This window comes from Seriola dumerili, unplaced genomic scaffold, assembly GCF_002260705.1.
Source record: "Seriola dumerili isolate Sdu_G_001 unplaced genomic scaffold, Sdu_1.0 BDQW01000113.1, whole genome shotgun sequence".
Lineage (NCBI taxonomy): Eukaryota > Metazoa > Chordata > Actinopteri > Carangiformes > Carangidae > Seriola > Seriola dumerili.
The window spans coordinates 846,978-867,398 of NW_019174368.1; the positions used below are offsets into that span (position 1 = coordinate 846,978).

The 20,421-nt window shown below is 42.3% G+C and overlaps 1 protein-coding gene across 1 annotated transcript; it reads left to right on the plus strand.

The window, feature by feature from the left end:
* The first annotated feature begins 416 nt into the window (after window positions 1–416).
* LOC111223691 (serine/threonine-protein kinase BRSK1-like) lies at window positions 417–16,916 on the plus strand. Its single transcript, XM_022747928.1, has 20 exons — window positions 417–504; window positions 936–1,030; window positions 3,091–3,176; window positions 3,472–3,612; window positions 3,924–4,040; window positions 4,403–4,436; window positions 4,538–4,606; window positions 5,437–5,583; window positions 9,165–9,196; window positions 9,424–9,588; window positions 11,356–11,453; window positions 11,573–11,723; window positions 11,910–11,970; window positions 12,899–13,505; window positions 14,277–14,325; window positions 14,876–14,999; window positions 15,096–15,197; window positions 15,676–15,784; window positions 16,474–16,563; window positions 16,693–16,916. Exons 1-20 carry the CDS (start codon window positions 417–419, stop codon window positions 16,914–16,916), a joined length of 2,589 nt encoding a protein of 862 aa, XP_022603649.1.
* The last annotated feature ends 3,505 nt before the right edge of the window (window positions 16,917–20,421 follow it).

Consider the following 20,421-nt stretch of genomic DNA (forward strand, 5'->3'; position numbering starts at 1 on the left):
CTACTGTTATTTATAGCAGGGGTGGGTTTGATGTACTATTCACTGGCTCCGGCCAAACCTCACAACGTCCCTTTCTTTGCTGATCTTTTCTACCTTCCCTCTGAATGATGCTGCTGTAGTGAAAGAGACACAACCCGGTACTGGAAAATACTTTATTCTAGGCCTTATAGAGTGGAAACTCCCAGCACGGACCTGACCGCATGACAAACAAGTGCATGGGAGTAGCCTGCAGGGCCCGGCTTTAGATCACGACCAGTCCTCCGCACCTCCTCTCCTCTCCTCTCCTATCCTCTCCTCTCCTCTCCTCTCCTCTCCACCGCCGACTGTGATGTGCGTTACGGCATTACGCACGGAGCAGCACCGAGCACTATCTTGATCTGCCTTATATCAGGAATAGGAATTTCATCTCGGGAAGGATGAGCAGCAAGGAGCTGACGGTGGGCCAGTCCAGCCAGTACGTGGGGCCTTACAGGCTGGAGAAGACCCTCGGGAAGGGACAGACAGGTAGGAACCTCCTACATTACCTCGAGTCTTGCAGCAAGGCAGATAAGACTGTCTGCGAGGTGCATCAGCTGATTCCAGGGTCTTACACACCCTTTAACATTCCTATGATATTCAGAGCTCATGGTTTAATCATCATCCTTGTTGCATGTCTTCTTATCTTCAGTGGTTTTATTCTGCTACGATCTGAAATTCATTACAGGGTCCATTTTTTAGTATTTGGTGAGGGAGAAGACATCAGCGGGCCTCTAACAAATATTCCAATCAGTCTTTTGTTGAGCTGAGTTTGGCCAATGTTTGTGACAATGTCAGTAAAGCCTTTTGAATTATTTATGACACCCCTTCCTTCCAGTTTTCACACTGAATGTTGATTTCTGATATTCAAACATTTGCTTCCCCTCTCTCCCTCTCTCTCTTCCTCTTTGGATCTGCAGGGCTGGTGAAGTTGGGTGTCCACTGTATAACAGGACAGAAGGTGGCCATAAAGATTGTCAACAGAGAGAAACTCTCTGAATCAGTTCTAATGAAGGTACAGCACTTATCTATCTATCTATCTATCTATCTATCTATCTATCTATCTATCTATCTATCTATCTATGCGCTGCGTCGACTGGGCCAGTAGTCTGGCAGCAATTATGGTCGCTATAGGCTCAAATCATGTTAGGCTTGCACTCTCCAACCTACAGAAATAGAGTCTTTATTTTTGTCAAGAAAAGCCCATCAGTGTGTTGTAACTTGGAGCTGCCGAGTGTGTGGGCACTGCTTCTGTGTACCGAACAATAGAGATGATTTCAGTCTGCTAATTAAGCCCCTCTGATGAAAGCTGCTGCAGCTGAAACACACTGGACTGAAATAAAAAAAATAATTAAATAGGTTTTATAAGCTGGTGTTTCTAATGTGGCTGATTACTTGAAGTTTTGTGCAGTCTTTGTCTTTTCTTTTTTTTTTTAAAACACAGCAGGTTGTGCAGGGAAAACTTTAGAAACAAGGAAGATGTTGTGGTATCATTTGTTTTAGTACATACAAATATATCAGTATCTCAATAACAATGATTTAATTAAAACCTGGGATTAGAGAATCAGACACTTGTAGATACGTTTCTGTAGGTTAAACCACATAAAATTGGTAAAATTTCAGTTTATTTCTTTGACCGGATGACAGATATTGGTAACAAGTGCAAAAAAAAAAGTCACCTTTCAGCCCTGGTCATGCCTCTGGTCCTCAGTCCTCTGGTTTATACAGTAGTGCTGATTTGTATTGCTTTGGAAAGTTGCCCATTGCCTACTGCTAACTGCCAGTAACTGCATTGCTGGGCTGCTGCCTGTTAGCTTTGGCTGGGAAGGTCAGCTAAAGCACATTGAAAGGAGCTATTAGTAAGTTTTGCTACTGCTACATAGCCAATGTTAGCATTAACAGCTATTTACTTAACAGTCTAGAAAAAAACCTAATTCCTTTACTCACTGTCTCCACTGGTTGAAAGCAAACCTCTTTTTGTGCTTCTATTTCTATCACTTCTTTTCCTCTACTCAAGTTAGCATGCTAACCAGACTATCACACTATCTTGTCACTTCCCAATGCCGAGTCACTGGAGCGTCCAGTCTGCATTGCCCTGCTCAGAGGGCATATTATAACCTCTTGACTTGTAAATGCAATGATGACTGAAGCTCTTACCAAGACTGGTAAGTAAACAGCTGTTAATGCTAACACTGGCTATTTAGCAATAGCAAAACTTACAAAGAGGTAAAGGACCACTACAAGGAAGTGAAGTAGCTTTTTAATGTTGGTGCTTTACATGTGGCTTTGTCGCTTTTTTGTCTTCCTGCTCATCATATCATAGATAAACAGATTATGTCTTATCTGTCATAACTACGACAGGTTGTAAACACAACATAAGCATAATTTCACATTTTAAAGTTAATATCAGCAACTAGTAATCTTAGCAGAGCAGACAAGGAGCAACATTAGCATTCATTTGGAGCTGTTTTTCCACCACCAAGGAAATTTAAGTTTAACACTCACTCATCTTTTAGCTATGTTTTGATCTGAACCAGCTCCTGAGGGAAATATCCAGCTTGTTAGCTGCTAAATGCTTCACTAGCTACGTTCAGCACCTGGTCGCTAACTTTGTCTATCTGAGATTTGATGCTAGGCAGTCATCTTACAGCTGGTTTGTAAACCGTGTTGTCATCAGAAAAGAGAAAGGTTGTGGGCAATGAAGCTAAAAAGAAGCTAAGAGGAGCTGCAGAGTTGGTCGGTTTGTCTATAAGAGTGGCACATGAAACATAGTTATTAAGTTCATTGTTTATATAAAAATTAGTACAACTTTACTTTTAAATATGTCTGTAGCTAAACGGTGTGCTAGCTTGCGGTGGTACATGACCCTGCATTTACTAAACTTGTTTCTGCCTTGAAGTCAATACTAAAAAACTTACAGAAACATTTAATACTGTCTCCTTCTGCTCCACATTCTACCTAACTCTGATATATACTTCCTTCTTCCTTTTTATATTTCCGTTCCCATCATTTTTAACCTCCCTTCTCCTCCTCCTCTCTCCTTCTCCACATCTCGCCCTCCCTCTGTCTATCCAGGTGGAGAGAGAAATAGCTATTCTTAAACTAATAGAGCACCCCCATGTTCTGAAGCTGCATGATGTCTATGAGAATAACAAATATCTGTGAGTATTTCTTTATCTTTCTTCTTTCTGCTGACTTTTTTTTTTTTTTTCCAATCCTCTCTCTCTGGGTCTCTGCCAGAGCAGAAACAACCTTGAATCTGAAAGGGAAAAAAGCTTCTGTAAGACAAGACTGAGATAAATAACCACATGACATTAAAGATATACAAGGTTGTGAGTGTGTTTTTAAGTGTGGATGCTTTTGCATGTATAGAGGAGGCAGCAGTGACTTAAGAGCATGAATGTCCCTTCCCTTGTTTTCACCTCTCTGACCTCGCTGCCCTCCTGTCTCTCTCAGGTACCTGGTTTTGGAGCATGTGTCTGGCGGAGAGTTGTTTGACTACCTGGTGAAGAAGGGCAGGCTGACCCCCAAAGAGGCCAGGAAGTTCTTCAGACAAATCATCTCTGCCCTCGACTTCTGCCACAGTCACTCCATATGGTCTGTGAGACACTTTCCGTTATATCTTCTTTAAATTGATTCATAAGTCATTTATTTTATAAGCTATTAGAAAATAATTCCTAGATCCTCTGCTATCATTTAATGCAACACATTGATGGAGTTGTTCATACTGACTATAGAGTCACACAAAGAAAGGTTCTTTACTGGTGGAAAAAACATTAAAATACAATAGTACCAGTACAAGTTAAAATCCTGCATTTAAAATCCAACTCAAGTAACAGTACAGTTGTCATCAAACTCTACTTAAATATCGTGTGTGTGTGTGTGTGTGTGTGTGTGTGTGTGTGCAGTCACAGAGACCTGAAGCCAGAGAATCTTCTCCTGGATGAGAAGAACAACATCAGGATAGCAGACTTCGGCATGGCCTCGCTACAAGTCGGAGACAGCCTGCTGGAAACCAGTTGTGGGTGAGTACGAGGTTCACTCTTGCTTGTCTCCATATGTGTGATACATCATCAACATGTGTGCAGAACATTAGGAACATCCACTCATGCCCTACTGTGCTTCTTTTTTACATAATCAATAGCTTTATTCATCAGAAGCTTAAACATTTTTAAACCATCTGCCCGTCAGGAGGAACATGGATTTAACAGATAAAATTAGTAAGGGATTGTAGCTCTCACTTGGATTCACCTATTCACTCTACTCCATGGATAAAAGAGCAGGTGTGCTTGTTTTTTGTACACTCAGGCTAGAGTTTCACATTAATCAGCGCCCTATGCACACGTGAATTCAATCATTTAATCATTTCCCTCTTCTGTCTTTACAGATCCCCGCATTATGCTTGCCCAGAGGTCATAAGGGTAAGTTACCTCCCTCTGAGTGTGTGTGTGTGTATGTGTGTGTGTGTATGTGTGTGTGTTTGCATTCCTAATGCTTCCCTGTCCTTGCGTTCATGTATCAGGGGGAGAAGTACGATGGTCGCAGGGCAGATGTTTGGAGTTGTGGAGTCATCCTCTTTGCTCTTCTTGTGGTAAGAACATCCTTTTATTATTTTTTTTCTACCAGTTATTAGCTGCTCGTCTTTCCCCTTTGATTCCTGCCTTTCATCTCGTGTAGAACAATATTCACATTGAACTTTATACATGGTTTTCTTGCAAGTCCGACTGTCAGCTTATCAGTATGCAGTATTAAAGGTACCTCATGGAGCTTTTGGCCACGTTTTGATGATTGAATTGTTTTGTTTGTATCTTGTGCTCGACGGCCCTTGTGAGGGTTGTGAGGATACGTGAGCGTGTGGGCCACACAATACACGATTTCACACATTTTTCCTGATTGACAGTTGGCGGTGGTAACGTGCCAACAACCGTAGCAGTGCACCAACACAAAACAGGGAAGAAAAAGGCTGTTAGTGAACACAGAGGCAAAAAATACATTTTTTTAAAATACAGATACAATGAAGTTTGTAAAGACGTAGCTATCTTTGTCTGCAAGAAAACTCCACAGGGTACCTTAAAAGGATTAGTTTGACAAAGGCAGCGAAATCCGCCCACAAGCTCCTCTAAAGCTCGGATTGAACAAACAACATACAGTATAACGTGTTCATGTGTCAGCTCTAGAGGTGCTGGTGGGTGGATTTTGTTACCTCTGGACAGAGCCAGGCTAGCTGTTCACCCTGTTTTCAGTCTTTACGCTAAGCTAAGCTAAGCTAAACTAAGCTAAGCTAACCAACTGTAAGAACGCGAATAAGTATTTCCCAAAATGTTGAACTATTCCTTTATCTTTAAAAATATACAGTCCTATAGTCGTTTCCTTTTCTCATCATTGTTCTTCCTCTCCCTGTGTCTCCCCATCCCTTCCCAGGGTGCCTTGCCCTTCGACCACGACAACCTGCGGCAGCTTCTAGAGAAAGTGAAGAGCGGAGTGTTCCACATGCCCCACTTTATACCTCCTGACTGCCAAGCTTTGCTGAAGGGGATGATAGAAGTCAACCCTGACAAGAGACTCACGGTGAGGAGGGGGAGATCGTGGGGAGGAGGGAGACTGAAAAATAAAACCCTTAAAGAAGGGATGCACTTTGAACGTCTGGGTCTGTGGCAGGGTCATGGTCCGTGGATCCATCAATGAACAATAATAAAACTCCATTGTCGAAGTTGATGAGGTACAAAATGAGATGCACGTTTTCATTTATAGTGTCAATACACTGCAGTGCAATGATGAGATATGACATTTTGAGTAGGTTGTACAATAATAGAGGATATTGGCAAAAAATGATCAATAAAAATAATCTATTGTAGAAAAATCTAATGTATGTATAGGGGCATTGTTTCATCATGTCAGTCAGTGGGAGGAGAGGAATATCAGACACTATCAACATGACTCAGCAAGTCAAAGAGTGAAACAGTATACATGAGCCTACTTACTGAAGGTACTGTATATTTATTTTGGTGCACTCCTCACAGAGGACCCAGAAGAGCAGCCATCACATCCACAATCGTGGCCATGATGAACAAAACTGACCATTTGCAAAACTCATGCAAAAAGTCAGAGCTTAGCAACCGGCTGACCTGTCAAGATTTAGATCTCTGGGGCATGGGGCTGTAGTAAGAGTGATACTCAGTGTGTTTAGAGCTTGGATTTTCCAAAACTAACAACACAAGAGCATACGTGTTAAGAATGAATTAAACAAAGTGCTGCCATAGCTGCAAACGTTAGCATTCCCGACCCGATGTGCTAACTACCAACAGCTGTACACCTGCCTTACTGATAGGGTCAAGGAGCCTGGACGAACATACATTATTTTGTAGGGTTACAGGTCATGTTAAAATAGCATACCCATGGTCTTGCGTTGAAGTCTGTTAACCCCTCAGATAGTGTTCCCTGTGGTGGCGACTTCCTGTCGTACCAGCTCTGGACATTAGCAGCTGTCTACTGCTCTTTATTGCATTCCAGGAAGTTTTCACTGCATCAACCAACCATACAAACAATGTTGCCCAAGATAGCATTATGTTAGCGCAAACCCGTTAGTGAGTCTATGTCCTAAAAGCTTTTCTCTTGTAAGGTTAAAAGTGAAAATATAATCTCTGAGTTGTTTATAAGTATACAATCTGAGCCTCCCTAGCAATACAAGGATTAACTAGCTCTACACTGCAATAAAAGAACAATACTGTTTTTATTTTTTTTATTTCCACATCTTCCATATGGATCATCCACTGGTGGGGATGCTGAAATTTTGTCTGGGACATGCAGCTTTAGCCTCAGTCTTTTAGCACAATATCCTGTATACAGCCAAGACTCTTTTATAGGGTTCTCCTTTTAAAACAAGTCCACTGTAAAACATAAAAAAAACTCGATACAGCTGGTAAAATCTGTCTGCAAGAGTTGTCATTTCAGCCGACAGAAACATTGGTCACTGTCTAGAAATGTGCTTTTGTATGCCTCTGTTTGAAATAAAGGGCTAATTGTTCCAGGAATTATACAGAAATCTAAGAGGTAAATCTCCTTCCAGGCATAGCAGCAGGACATAAGAAGGTAGATAGCAAAATGAAACATCTGGCCCAACATACGCCTGGGTCCTCGGCCCGAGTCTGGCCCATATCTGTGCAGATTCTGGCTGTTATACTCCGGTATTGACAGCCGCAAGATTTAGTGTGTGTACGCCAGAATAGGCCCAGATGTGGTTGTAGTATCTGACAATCATGCTGTATATGGGGCGTGGAACCAGGCGTGCAGAAAACAAGCATGGGCTGGATTTATTTTGCTACCTGGGTTGGGGCTTTTCAAATGGTCAATCGTTGCTGCTCGTGTTGCACCACATCAGTTCTACAGCACACCAAGCATAAGCTTGGCATTTAACAGGGAGGAAGGAAAGAAAATAAAAGCCCCAGCCCCAGGCTTTGTTTCGAGATGTGACAGAAATGAACCCTGACAGAGGGAGGACGATGGAGAGAGGATGAGGAAGGTGGAAGGAACAGAGCGCAAGGATGAGCTTAAGGTATTGCTTACAGGCAGGAGGAGGTCTAGTCAGCCACGACAGGACTTTTTATTTCCGTCCTCAGAGGAAAGTTAGCAGTTTACGAGGAGAAGAGACCAAGATGTAGAGAGGATGTAGGGAGGAAGAAAGGTATATGCATGTACAATATGAATGGATGGATGGATGAAGTTGCTGAAAAGAAGGCTCTTTTCCTTTTCACCCAAATGTCAACTTTCCATACTGAAAGCAAGGCTTGAAAAGAGACTGTCAGTCCAGGGAGAGACAGAAGGGAGGGGAGGGGAGGGTGAGTGAATGAATAAATGAATGACTGAGTGAAAGGACTGCTCGAAGAAATTCCACTGCACTCGGCTGCAGGTTATAAAAGGAAGCTGGGATAAAGCAGGCGTGTGGGGTTGGAAATGAATTCCTGGTTATCAGACAGAAAAGACAGAGGCAACTGTGATAATGTGGTTGGCATGGTGCTGTAAAGTAAGGACAAGAAAGGAAAAAGTCTGGTCAGTTAGTCATTCGGCTAAAACAGAGCAGATTTAATCAAAGCTGTGGGTTTGTCTGAAGAGCTGTTGATTAATGAAGCCTGAAACCAGGTCAGACTGTCTCTCTCTCTGTCTGCCTGTCTGCTAGTTCCCTCCATGGAAACCACCCACTACGCAAGGAGACAGATTTCAAACCAGAATATCTTCAGTTAACAAGCAGAGCATTAGGAAACCAACCAGGACATCTTCAGTTTTTCATCATATTCTTATCGGTTAGGGAGTGGGTTGGAGTGTCTCCTCTGTGCAGCATATAGCACTTCATAACCGAGTTAACGAATGCAAAGCTTTGACTGCGTGCAGCTGCAAGCCACTCTCCTGTCTGCAGATGCACAAATATAGTGTTCACGGTAGCCCCACTTTTGACTTTTTACATTATTGCAGAACTGCAGCTGTTCAAGTACTCCACTCCCCAAGAGACACTGTGCAGCACTGATGCGATGGCTAACACTGTATGCAGTCCTAATGCAGAGAGGGGACTTGTACAGAGTATATAATGCACCAGGGGATTTAGGAGTGCTGGAGTAAACTTCTCCTGGGGTCATGAAATGTAGAAGCAGGAGTCTACAGCCTGCAGCTAGTGGCCTTGAGGCTTTACTTAGACACAGAGGTGCTTAGAGCTAAAAGCTAATGTCAGCATGCTGCCATCTTTTCAGTGGCAATGCTAACATGCTGATGTGAAGCAGGTGTAGTGTTTACCATGTTCGCCATCTCACTCAGCATGCTAACATTTGTTAATTAGCACTAAACACAGCACAGCTGAGGCTGATGGGAATGTCATTCGCTTTGCAGGTATTTGCTCATAAACCAAAGTATTGGACACATTAAAACTTTAAAAGGCTCCTGAAACACATATGCAACTTTCCAGAGCAGCTAAACTAAACATTACAAGCTTAAGCCTTCCATAAGCAGTGTTCGCCCAGTGTTCAGTTGTACAGTAGACGCTTCGTCTTTATTTTATTGCTGTTATTGCAGGGTTAAATCAGCTGTAACAATGGGAGGGCATGTTTTCATGTCAATCAGTGCTTTAATACTGTCTTGTTTTTTTGTTTTTTTTATGATTACAGCTAGAAGCAATACAGAAACACGCCTGGTACCAGTAAGTTGCACATTCATTTTTGAATTAAATCAGCCTAGTGTCATACCAACCTATATTGGTATCCTTCCTTTGTTGGGAATTTTACATTTACTTCTCCCTCAGTGGACATTAAATCTGTGTATTGTAGGACCTTACTGTCTATCAATGCTTGCTGTGAACTTTTACAGTTAGAACCTAATGTGTCTAACTGTACATACTAACTACACACACTGATGTTTTCCTGTCAGGAGTGGTCGTAATGAGCCTTGCCCAGAGCAGCCGCCTCCTCGTCGTGTGTGTGTGAAGAGGATCCTGTCCTTAACAGAGCTGGACCCTGACGTGCTGGAGAGCATGTACTCTTTAGGGTGCTTCAGAGACCGGGTCAAACTCACACAGGACCTTACAAGTGAGGAGTGAGTAAATATAACCCATCAAACATTTCCACTTTAAATGTTGAGAAGCAAATATGCTGTGATATAAGGCAATAAGAATCCGTACATACATGAGAGCTCAGTACTCATGGGTCAGACTACACCCATCTTCAAACGTGGCCTTCATATCGATCTTAACCACACACCTGTAAAGTTTTGTGACGGTATCTTTCATGGTTGTGACACTATCGTGGTGGCAAAGACATAAACACCTGCCAAAGTATTCAAAACTGTCTCTGTGGTAGTTCCCGCTATAGTAGGTGTCTCCAGGACAACACTTTGCCATGATGACACACATACACAGTCTGACAAGGTGAAAACAATACCAGCCTCACTACCACGGCTGGTAAACATACAGCTATGTCTCAGTTGTATCTACTGACCCCTGCCTATGAGTTTAATATACACAGAACACAGACATGAAGTCTCGCTGAGGCCATATGCAGTTTGCAAATACAGGTGTGCTTGTATTCATGCTAAAATAAAAAAGTTATAATTGTGTGTATATTTAACTAAATTCTCTCTCATTGTGTTTTTTGTCTTGTTGTGGCCAGTCAGTTACTTACATCATTAATCTGCCTGGAATGACAAGAACAAGAGCAACAATATCAACAATGCCTCTTTTATCTCTCTCTCTCTTTTTGTCCGCCCATCCTTTATATTCCAAACTGATCTGACTTCTCACTATTCACAATGCAGCAGCAGCAGCAGCAGTAGTGCAGTCCTGTTCAACAAGAAAAGCAAACAAATGTGAGGCATTCAGATTAAAAGCTGCACCAATAAATATTTTTATAGTAACCAGGGATGAAATGACTATGTGTGCAGGTGCTACCTGCCCAGCAACAAACAGCAGACAGACAACTTTAGCGACTATCTGGTGAACACAGTGGAGAGCCGCCCTTATAGTGAGAACCCATGATAGAGCTAAATATTGGTCTTCAGATCGTCAGTTGAGGGCGGGTTTGTGAAGGCTATTGCTACATAGTCAACGTTGCCATTAACAACTGTTTACTTACCAGCCTTGTCAAGAGCTTCAACCATCATTGCATTTATAATACAAGAGGTTATAATACGCCCTCTGAGCAGCACTACGTATTCAGGGCAGACTGGATGCGACAGTGACTCGGTATCGGAAATTGATAAGATTAGCCAACCGAGCCAGAGCTAGCTGGTTAGCTTTGAGTAAAAGAAAAGAAGAATCCTGAACTTGAAATGTTTCTTTTAGACTGGTACATAAGTAGCTGAAAATGCGAATGTTGTGTATGTAAACAAAAAGGAGTATTTCTGATATTTCCACAGAGACCATTTTGCTTTCTTTTAAAAATACTATACTGTCAACAATTATTTCAGACTATAAAAAGGGATAAGGAAATGTGATTTCAGTTGGACTTTGGTGCCAGTATGTCAATGTTATCTTTACAGGTTGTTACCCTGCCCCGAGTGGCCAGATCTATAAAAGCAGGTTTAAATTGTGCTACAGTTGCGGTGACCCTTGTTAACATTAACAATAGATATTTTGCTAAATTAGTTTGTGGGCTAATTAAGGCAAAACAAAAATGTCAACTGAGAACTGTGTTGAATAGTTTGAAACAATGCAATGGCCAGTAATTACAAGTTTTGCCATTATTTACAGACACTCAATAGTTGTCAGAAGAGTTGTGACGACCCTGAAAAGCCTCAATCTTTCTGTGTCTTCTGTCTTTGTCTCTAACCTTTGATCTCTGTGTCTCTCTGCGTCTCTTTCTGCAGGGAGAACCAGGAGAAGATGATCTACTACCTCCTGTTGGACAGGAAGGAGCGATACCCCAGCTGTGAGGACGAGGATCTGCCACCCAGAAATGACGTTGGTGAGAAGTGTTGCTCTTTCACCATAAATACAGTTCAAACTTTACAACTTTATAAGATGTAAATATTTTTTCCCATCTCCATTTTCCATCCTCTTTTAATAATATTTCTCTCCTCCAAGACCCGCCCAGGAAGCGTGTGGACTCCCCCATGTTGACACGTCATGGCCGCTGTCGTCCAGAGAGGAAGAGTCTGGAAGTCCTCAGTGTCACAGAACAGGGGTCTCCCACGCCACCTCGCAGGGCCCTGGACACTAATGCACACAGCCAGAGGTATGAACCAACACTAATGTATCATGACATTTTTTAGCTGATTGAAAATTTTGGCAGTAGTCAAATTAATATCACAATTACACATGGGAATAATAATCATAACTTTAAGATTATAAACTACAGAATGGTCTTTTGATTGCTGAATGTCTGATTCACCTCGATGACTCTTGTTGCTGTCTTCAAAAGGTCTCGTTCAGTCAGCGGGGCGTCCACAGGTCTGTCCTCCAGTCCAATCAGCAGTCCCAGGGTAAGAGCTTCGTTCTACTCTGTTCTACCCTGCTCTGTTCAACTCTACTTTACATTATCAGAGCTTTTCTTTTCTCCTCTCTGGTCGACTTTACCTCCATTTTTCTGTGTGCACCGCAGTGAAGGAAGCATTTCAATCACATTTAGTCACATACAGAAGCAACTGCTGTATTAATGCCATATTTCTCCAGCGTGCATTATTTAATGTTATACGTTTGTGACACTGATGTTTACTGACTGCATCATGTATCAATAACCAGAGTAAGAAATAGGATTTGACCTGAGTTACATGAGATCAATACCACTCTTATGTCTGCACTGTAAATATGAGGCAACCACCAGCAGCTGGTTCTCTTAGCTTAGCACTTATGGATCAACGCTTCAAATGTAACACAGGAAAGGTGTAAAATATGGACCTTTCAGTATGTAAATTAACTGACTGCTGCTAGAAGCTTTATATTTACAGTACAAACATGAAAGTAGTATCAATTCTATTGGACATTAACAGCATATAGCCGACACACTATAGTAAACATCATCGGCTGCTTCATTATATAAATATCAGTTTTGGCCATCAAAAACACAAAAACAAATTTCCTGTGATGATCTATTTTCTCTCCGGCTCAGACTGTCACTGCTGGTCATGCTTCTCCATCATAGTATCACATTGTCAGCCATGCACATTCTCATTTCATGGACACACTGTGCTGCCTCCTACAAAAGTCTGTGTACACATGGGGACAATGAAAAGGACTAAAACGCACACACATAATTGTATCTAAGGCTAGAGATAAAAATTCAGATTCCCTTTGGTACATCTGATCGAGGCTTGTTGAAGAATTGTGTCCATGAATCATAATTCATGACCATTACTTTCTGTCCATCCCTCTTTCCCTCCTTCTCCCCATATTTCTCTGTCTGCCTATCAGAGCCCGGTCTTCACTTTCAGCCAATCAGAAGTCACCTCCGCTTCCTCCTCCAAAGACCCCAAACCAGGAAGTGCTACCACCTCTCGGCCTACCCGCCCAACGCCTGACCCAAAAACCCAGACCCTGCCCTCAAAGGGCCCCGCTGAACGGCCCCAGCTTCACTCCATGAAGTCCCTCCCTCTTCAGGCTCCACGTTCCCCTTCCCCATCTCCATCCCCGCTCCTCTCTCCCATCCCACGCTTCTTCAACTTCCCCTCTCCATCTGTCTTCAAGTCCAAGAACGTCCACTCGTCCTCTAACTCCTCTGCCACCCCTCCTCCTGTTTCGCAGGTCACGCCACAGGGCTCACCACTACCCACCCCACTGGGCACGCCTGTGCACCAAATCCAACACCCTTCCTCCACCACCCCTCCCTCCTCTTCCTCGTCGTCTTCTTCTTCCAGAGCAGACGGAGCCGGCGGGGCATCGCTGTCGCTGACCCCGCCCTCCAGCCCGGGCGGCAGTGGCGGGATGGCCGCCTCAAGCTCCGCCCACTGGAGAACAAGGCTCAACTCATTCAAAAACAACCTGCTGGGCTCGCCACGCTTCCATCGGCGCAAACTGCAAGGTGAGCGAAGCTGAAGACAAAGTGAACGATGACTGAATTTGGTGTGAATCCTCTCCACTAATTAGTCGAGATAATGTTACGTCTTAAAAATGAGTTTTAATTTGTTACAACCCAGCTCAACATGGAACCAGATGTAACTGCCAGATTGGAAATAAAACCAAACCAAACAAAACAGCCAAACAGCACCCCTGCTCCTAGTGGGTCGAAACATAAAGAGTTTTGACAGTTGTAGCTTTCTCTGAGCCCGCGCCCAGTCCTCAAATAGTCCAACTCGTACCTCAATGCTAGTTCACAAAGTCTGAAACAATCTCAGCAAAGTCCTACAATCACAGGAGGTGCGTTGACGATCTGTGGTTGTCAGCTGCGCTGAATGACAGGCTTGCCAGGATCAGCTTAATCGGTGGGCTGGACCAGGTGCTGCTCCAATCAGGGCTCAGCGGGTGAGGAAGTTGGCGACATCTCCGATAGCTGTAGCCAATCTCACCCCAGGGTCCACTTTCCTATGTCGCGTAGACATTACAGTTCCACAGAAGGGGTAAGACACACAAGTGTGAACTTAATGCTCTGGCAACAGTTTAAACAATCAGATTCATCCTATTCTGCATCTGTATCCAAGATAGAATCTATTATTACCAAGAAACAAGCCTGTGGCTGTGTTGAGTAATGTATGATTCTGTGATCATTTGTAATTAGGGTAATTTAATTTGAGAGACTCACTGCCCTTTTCCTTTTGTCTCTCCTTTTTCTTTCTCTCTTTTTCTTTTTTTTTAGTCCCTACATCAGAGGACATGTCCAGTTTGACTCCAGAGTCCAGTCCAGAGTAAGTTCCCACACGTCCCAGTTTATCTGTCTTTTTTGTTCTGTCGAATACAAAACAACAACAGTTTGTTATGTTAGCTGACAAAACAGTTTCAACACACGGTCCATTTAGTAGCTGTTCTGGAGCTTTCAAGGTTTCAAGATCCCGAATCAACTTGATCTGACTGAGTACAAACTGCCTTGTCAGCTTTAGACCGAACATTTTTGTTAGTATTTTTCTCAGTTAACAAGATCAACAAAGCTAAAAGCAGGGTGAATACTGGTCGAATATTCATGAGGTGGCCAGAAACATGACTCCAAATGAATGCTATTGCTAACGTATCTGCAGTTTTCTAGCATTGTTTGCTAGCAGAGACTTTGTGTTTTCTTGTACTGGCAGACCAAGAGGCGTCAGTAATCTCCCCGTAGCTCTGTACTATTTCTCGACACCAGATCAAATTAAGTTACGGCTCCTTACTTGATCTGTCCTGTGAATGTAATTTTGAACATAAATGCAGTGTGAGTTCACTGACGTCAGTAAAATAAAGTGTGAAACATTTGTTTATTTGCAGACTGGCCAAGAGGTCCTGGTTTGGGAACTTCATCAGCCTGGAGAAAGAGGAGCAGATCTTTGTTTTGATTCGAGACAAGCCGCTCAGCTCTATCAAGGCTGACATCGTCCACGCCTTTCTCTCCGTGAGTACAATCGAGCTCAGAGAAGCCCCTGCGACTGCCAGCATTACTTTATCTGCTTTTTTGCCAAACGTTACCCCTTTTCTCTGGCCTGTCCAGATCCCGTCCCTCAGCCACAGCGTGGTGTCTCAGAACAGTTTCCGGGCAGAGTACAAGTCCTCTGGTGGCCCCTCTGTCTTCCAGAAGCCTGTCAAGTTCCAGGTATTATTTTATTTTTGAATCTTTTCAGCGCTGATAAAAGTTTAGGTCAAATTCTAGTCAACATTTCTGTGCATTTCAGAGTGTTTTATTTTAGGCATTAAACACAGTACATGTAGATTTAGTGAAGTGTTGAATGAAGCAGAAACAGATGCTTTCAAGAAGCTTCTGACTTCTTATTTTGTCAATTTAACAAAGTATAAAGCTGCTATGAAACTAAAATAAAAGCAAATACCTCTTCCTCTACCTCTAAATCTTTATTTATAATCACATGAAATAATATTAGACATATTATTATACAACAGTCAGGGTTTATCGATGCAAATAGAGGAGAAAAATGTAAGAAATAAAACCGTAATACAGTATATTTACATAAAGTCCGCAAAACGCTACAGTTACTGTTTCCACAAACAGAAACATATACCATCAGATATGCAGAAATGGCTGTGACTATTTTTAATGTGAAAACTGGTGGACACAGGTGGACATTGCTTTCTCCGAGGGAGAGAGAGAGCGAGAGAGGGAACGAGCGGAGAGGGAAGGAAGAAGGGAGATGGGCATCTACAGCGTCACCTTCACTCTAATAGCAGGTAAAAGAATATGTTTAAGGGTGAGAGACAGAGACAGGATTGGTAACATAGCATATAAGGTGAGCATGTGTATGTCAGTGTGCTACTTTTCTTTCTAAGTTGTCCTCCCCTCCCTCAGTAGCAGAGGCCAGAGGTGTGGTCACAGTATCTTGTTGAAGCTGTGACTGGATGTATTATAATACATTCATGCACACGATGAGGATGTTTTCTGAATTTCATTGTGTTTTGTCTATTTGCATGAGTTTTCTGAAGTTCCAGCGTGTTGAGCTCTCAGGGCCACCGTACATAACCCTACTGTCTTACTGTCATCACTACCATAGCATTGTTTTCAGCTGAAACAGGCACCTGCAGGCTACCATCCCTGCACCAACCAGCAGACAGACAAAGTTAGCAACTAGCTCATGAACACAGATTCAGAACAGAGACATTTTCTTCTGTAAACAGAGATCAATAACAGAGCTGAAAGGATTTTCATTCACTAGGTGGCCAGAAACGTAGCTCGTTTCCGCTGCCCCCAAGTGGCCAAAAAAGTTATTGCCTGGAATATATGGAATATGGTTTCAATGTGTATGTTCACTTTATATGCTTCAGATTGAATTTCTCCCAATTTAATTCTAGACTTTAAAAAAAATGCTCTCTCAGCCAGGGCAACCTTAAATCTTTGACGAGCTGATCCTCTCTCCTCTCAGGTCCCAGTCGCAGATTCAAAAGAGTGGTGGAAACCATTCAGGCTCAGCTCCTGAGTACTCATGATCAGCCCTCTGTGCAGGCACTGGCTGGTGTGTAACACGCACACACACACAAACACACACACACACACACACACACACACACATATATTCACTACATGTACCAGTAGTTGGTTTGTTTCACTCCTTCTCTCCCTGATTTCACCTCTTGCCGCTCAGATGAGAGGAACGGTCAGCTTTCCCGCCAGCCCAGCACTCCTTCGCGCCAGAACTCTCGGCGTTCTGAAAGTGGATCGGATCGGGAGCGGGGAGAGAGGGAGCGTGCAGCGGATGGGGGGAGCGGAAGTGGGAGCAGCAGTAGCACCGTCTTACAAAGGCGAGGGTCAGGGAAGGACAAGACCAGACTCCTCTCATCGTCAAACGGGACCCAGTCTCATCCCTGAGAAGAATGTTGTGGAAGAGAGGCCTTTCTCTCTTCCTTCCCTCCGTCCTTCCCACATTGTTTCCTTACCTGTTTCCTTACTTCCTGCCTTGCTTCCTACCATTACTCCCTAGCAATGGGATGGAGGAGGGGGAAGTTTTTCCTTGAAGCTGATCTGAGGATATGACGGAGGATTCCCCGCAAATGGCTGATTCTAGCAGAAATGGCGGACACAGGTCGAGCTGATCTCTTGTCAGCCTTCAAGGGCAGCTTCACCCCAGAGGGACGAGGCTAAAGACAGGATGTCCGAACAGTCCCACCTTACCAGAGAAATACATGAAAAAGCTCACAGCCGGGGAAACACACGGTTCACCCACTCCGACCAATTAAAGAAAGCACATTACCTTCCCACCGACCAATCACATGCAACACGTGGTTCAAATGTGACAGAAAACGTCCCGTCAGTTAGTCAAAATGGTACAGGAAGATGCTGGCCAATTACAAAGCACTTCAATGCATTCTCATCTATCATTTCCTGTCCAGCCAAATGTCGCCTGGATCATCAAGTCTCCTGAGCACCACCTGACCAAACACAATGAGTCACATGACCAGAAACCTGCTCTCCTCTCTTCTCGTCACTTTCTAATTGAAGACAAATGTGTAATTCGCAAGCAAAGCAACAAAACGATGATGTCTTTTGAGAAAAAGAACGAGCGAGACCCGATTTAGACATGATACAAATAATGAGCAACCTTAATGTTGTACTCTAACAACCAAGGAGTCTGAGAGCGGAGGAAAGCAAGAAACAGAAATAACGGAGAATAGATCTGAGGTGGTCTACGTAATGTAGGCCTACAGCTAGGTGAAAATCAAAATAAAATGGACACAACTATTCCTTGAGGGTATGAGAAACATCAAAGTCCCACAATTATTTCTGAATTAAACTGATAAAGCTATGATACCATATTGCCTTTAACGGAGGAGGAAAAAGTGGATAGCTAGTTAGATTTAGCCCCATTTTCAGGACACTAGTCACACCACAGGTAGATTCTCTCACAAGTAAATACTCCCACTGGAAGAAAGGGAGAGGAATAGATAGAGACGAAACAGAGGATAGCTAGCAACGTGTATCCGTGTGGTTGCAAAGGAAGGACAAAAGAACAAGTTGCCAAAAGCCTCTTCAGCTCACTTTGAGATGACGATGAAAGTCTTTTGTGTTTGTTAAAGAATTAGTTGTAGTCTATCTTAATACAACATTGATATACCATGTGCACAATGAAAGAGTTATTGTAGTTTTTCCTGCTGTACATACTGGCTGTGAAAGATAAGGGACACAATCCACAATCATTGTTCCGTGCAAAATTGCGTTATAATTTTCAGCCTCAGCTAAGATGAGGCTTCAGCTGTCTTAAGATTCACTAAACCCCTCCCCTGTAAAGCAGTTGTCCAATCATATCTTAGCAACCAAGACTAGGGACAGCAGGCCTGTTAAAACTTGGATTTCTCATGAGACATACTCTGTTTTTCTTTGTTTAGCATGGTAGATTTAAGACCACTTTATAAGGTTCTCGTTTTAAAACAATTTTGAGTTTTCAACCAATTCATGGCGCTAGTGATAGCCCAATTAGCTAGCTAGCTACATGGTAGCTAATGATATAGTGAGTGAGACAGAACATGATAAATGTTTATGTAAACACTGAAAACAAGTATAATATTATAATTATTATTTTAGTTGTAAAACCAGGACAATTTGGGACATTTTAGTGTTTTACAGATATTTGTCGGGAATCGGTAAACCCACCTTGAAACCGGGACAGTCCTGGACCAACCAGGGCCATAACTTACAACTAAGGAAGTGCCTGAAAACCAAACAAACGTTGATGTATAATGTCACGAATGTTAGCCAGAGTTCGTTGTTAAGGGTAATTAATCCCAAACTTAACAAATATAGTGCTATATATAGACATCTCTACCATCATTCCTATAAGAGCAGTGCTCATGGATTGTTCCCAGATAGTTAGTTATTTCTGCCAGGTGGAGGATACCATAGCTGCCAGAAAGTGCCAATATCTCTGATTCAGATTTACAACTATAAAATTAAATTTCAAATATATGCTACAGATGAGGCACAAGACTCAGACTGCTAAAACTTCATATTAACAACAGCTAAACTTTTGCGTTGTTCAATTGTTTTGTATCTTATCTCTTGTCAGGAAGGGATCACTTCAGAGCCAGTATGGAGAGGATGAATGATTACAGTGGCCAATAGCTCTTTCAGTGTATATATTGGCATGTGAGTACTGTATTAAGAATGATTTGAACCTGTCCTTTAACTGAGATGAAAACTAAAAGCCATGAAATTACAGTACTTGGAAACGTGGATAGAAAATAGAGAGGCTGGTCGAACCGGACAACCCAGTGTTTAATCTTTGTAGACCCACAATTAGGCAACCAAAACCCTTCCCATGTTCCTCTTAGACAATAGATGCAGAACGGTGCAGGGCTTACCAAAGCCCCAACAAAAGCCTCAAGAGGAGAAGAACAAAAAAATGTAGAACTTTTCACAGGAGGGAAATTGAGAAGAAAAGAAAAAGGACTGGGTTGTGTCTTTTGTCATAAAGACTCTGCACACATGCCTGGAGAGAGGGGAAACGGGGAAATCGAGCCACACATGAAGAATGAAATTTTTGCTTGTTTGTCTTTTTTTTTTTTTTTTTTTTTTTTTTTTAACTTTCCATTCCTTTTTCTTTGTCTCTGCTCTGGTCTTTCTGTGTTTTTTAAATGTTTTTGTGTGTGTGCCACCAGCAAAATCAAAATAGAGGGTGGCGCCAGCCATGTGAATGTCAAAAACTTTTTGAAATAATTGCAAAAGTGTAAACATATTTTTGTTCCATATATTTATTGAAAATGTATTTATTTATCTATTTATTTATTTGCCATGTATTTGTTTAAAGTGTGATTTTTTTTTTTATTAATTTTTTTTGTATGAAAGGAACAGCGAGAGATTGGTGAAGACAGGGAAATGTAACTTTCAAGATGTCTGACACTGCAGAGCTTTACCTGAGAAAAACAGAAAAATAATTCCTACCTTTTTTTTTTTCTTTCTTTTTTTTAAACTGATGCTTCAAAAATACACTCCAGCCAACCACCAGCAGGTCAAAGTTTTCCCTCATCCAGTGAAATAGCTCAACATCTGCTGGATGAATTTGCACAACATTCATGTTCTCTTATACTTCTGACTTTGGGATCATCTGACTTTTGGTTTAGCTGAGTTGTCAGGTCAAAGTTTTGATTTGTCCACTACTTTTGATTTATGATCAAATACTGCAAACTAACATTTCCATTAGCCTCAGATGCACTTTTTGTTTAGAGCTAACTGGGAAATGTTATCATGCTAACACACTAAACTAAGAAGGTGAACATGGCAAAACATTATACTGTTAAACAATATCATGTTAGCATTGTCTATTTGAGCATGTTAGCATACTGTTGTTTTAGCTCTAAGCATAACTGTGCCTCACAGAGCT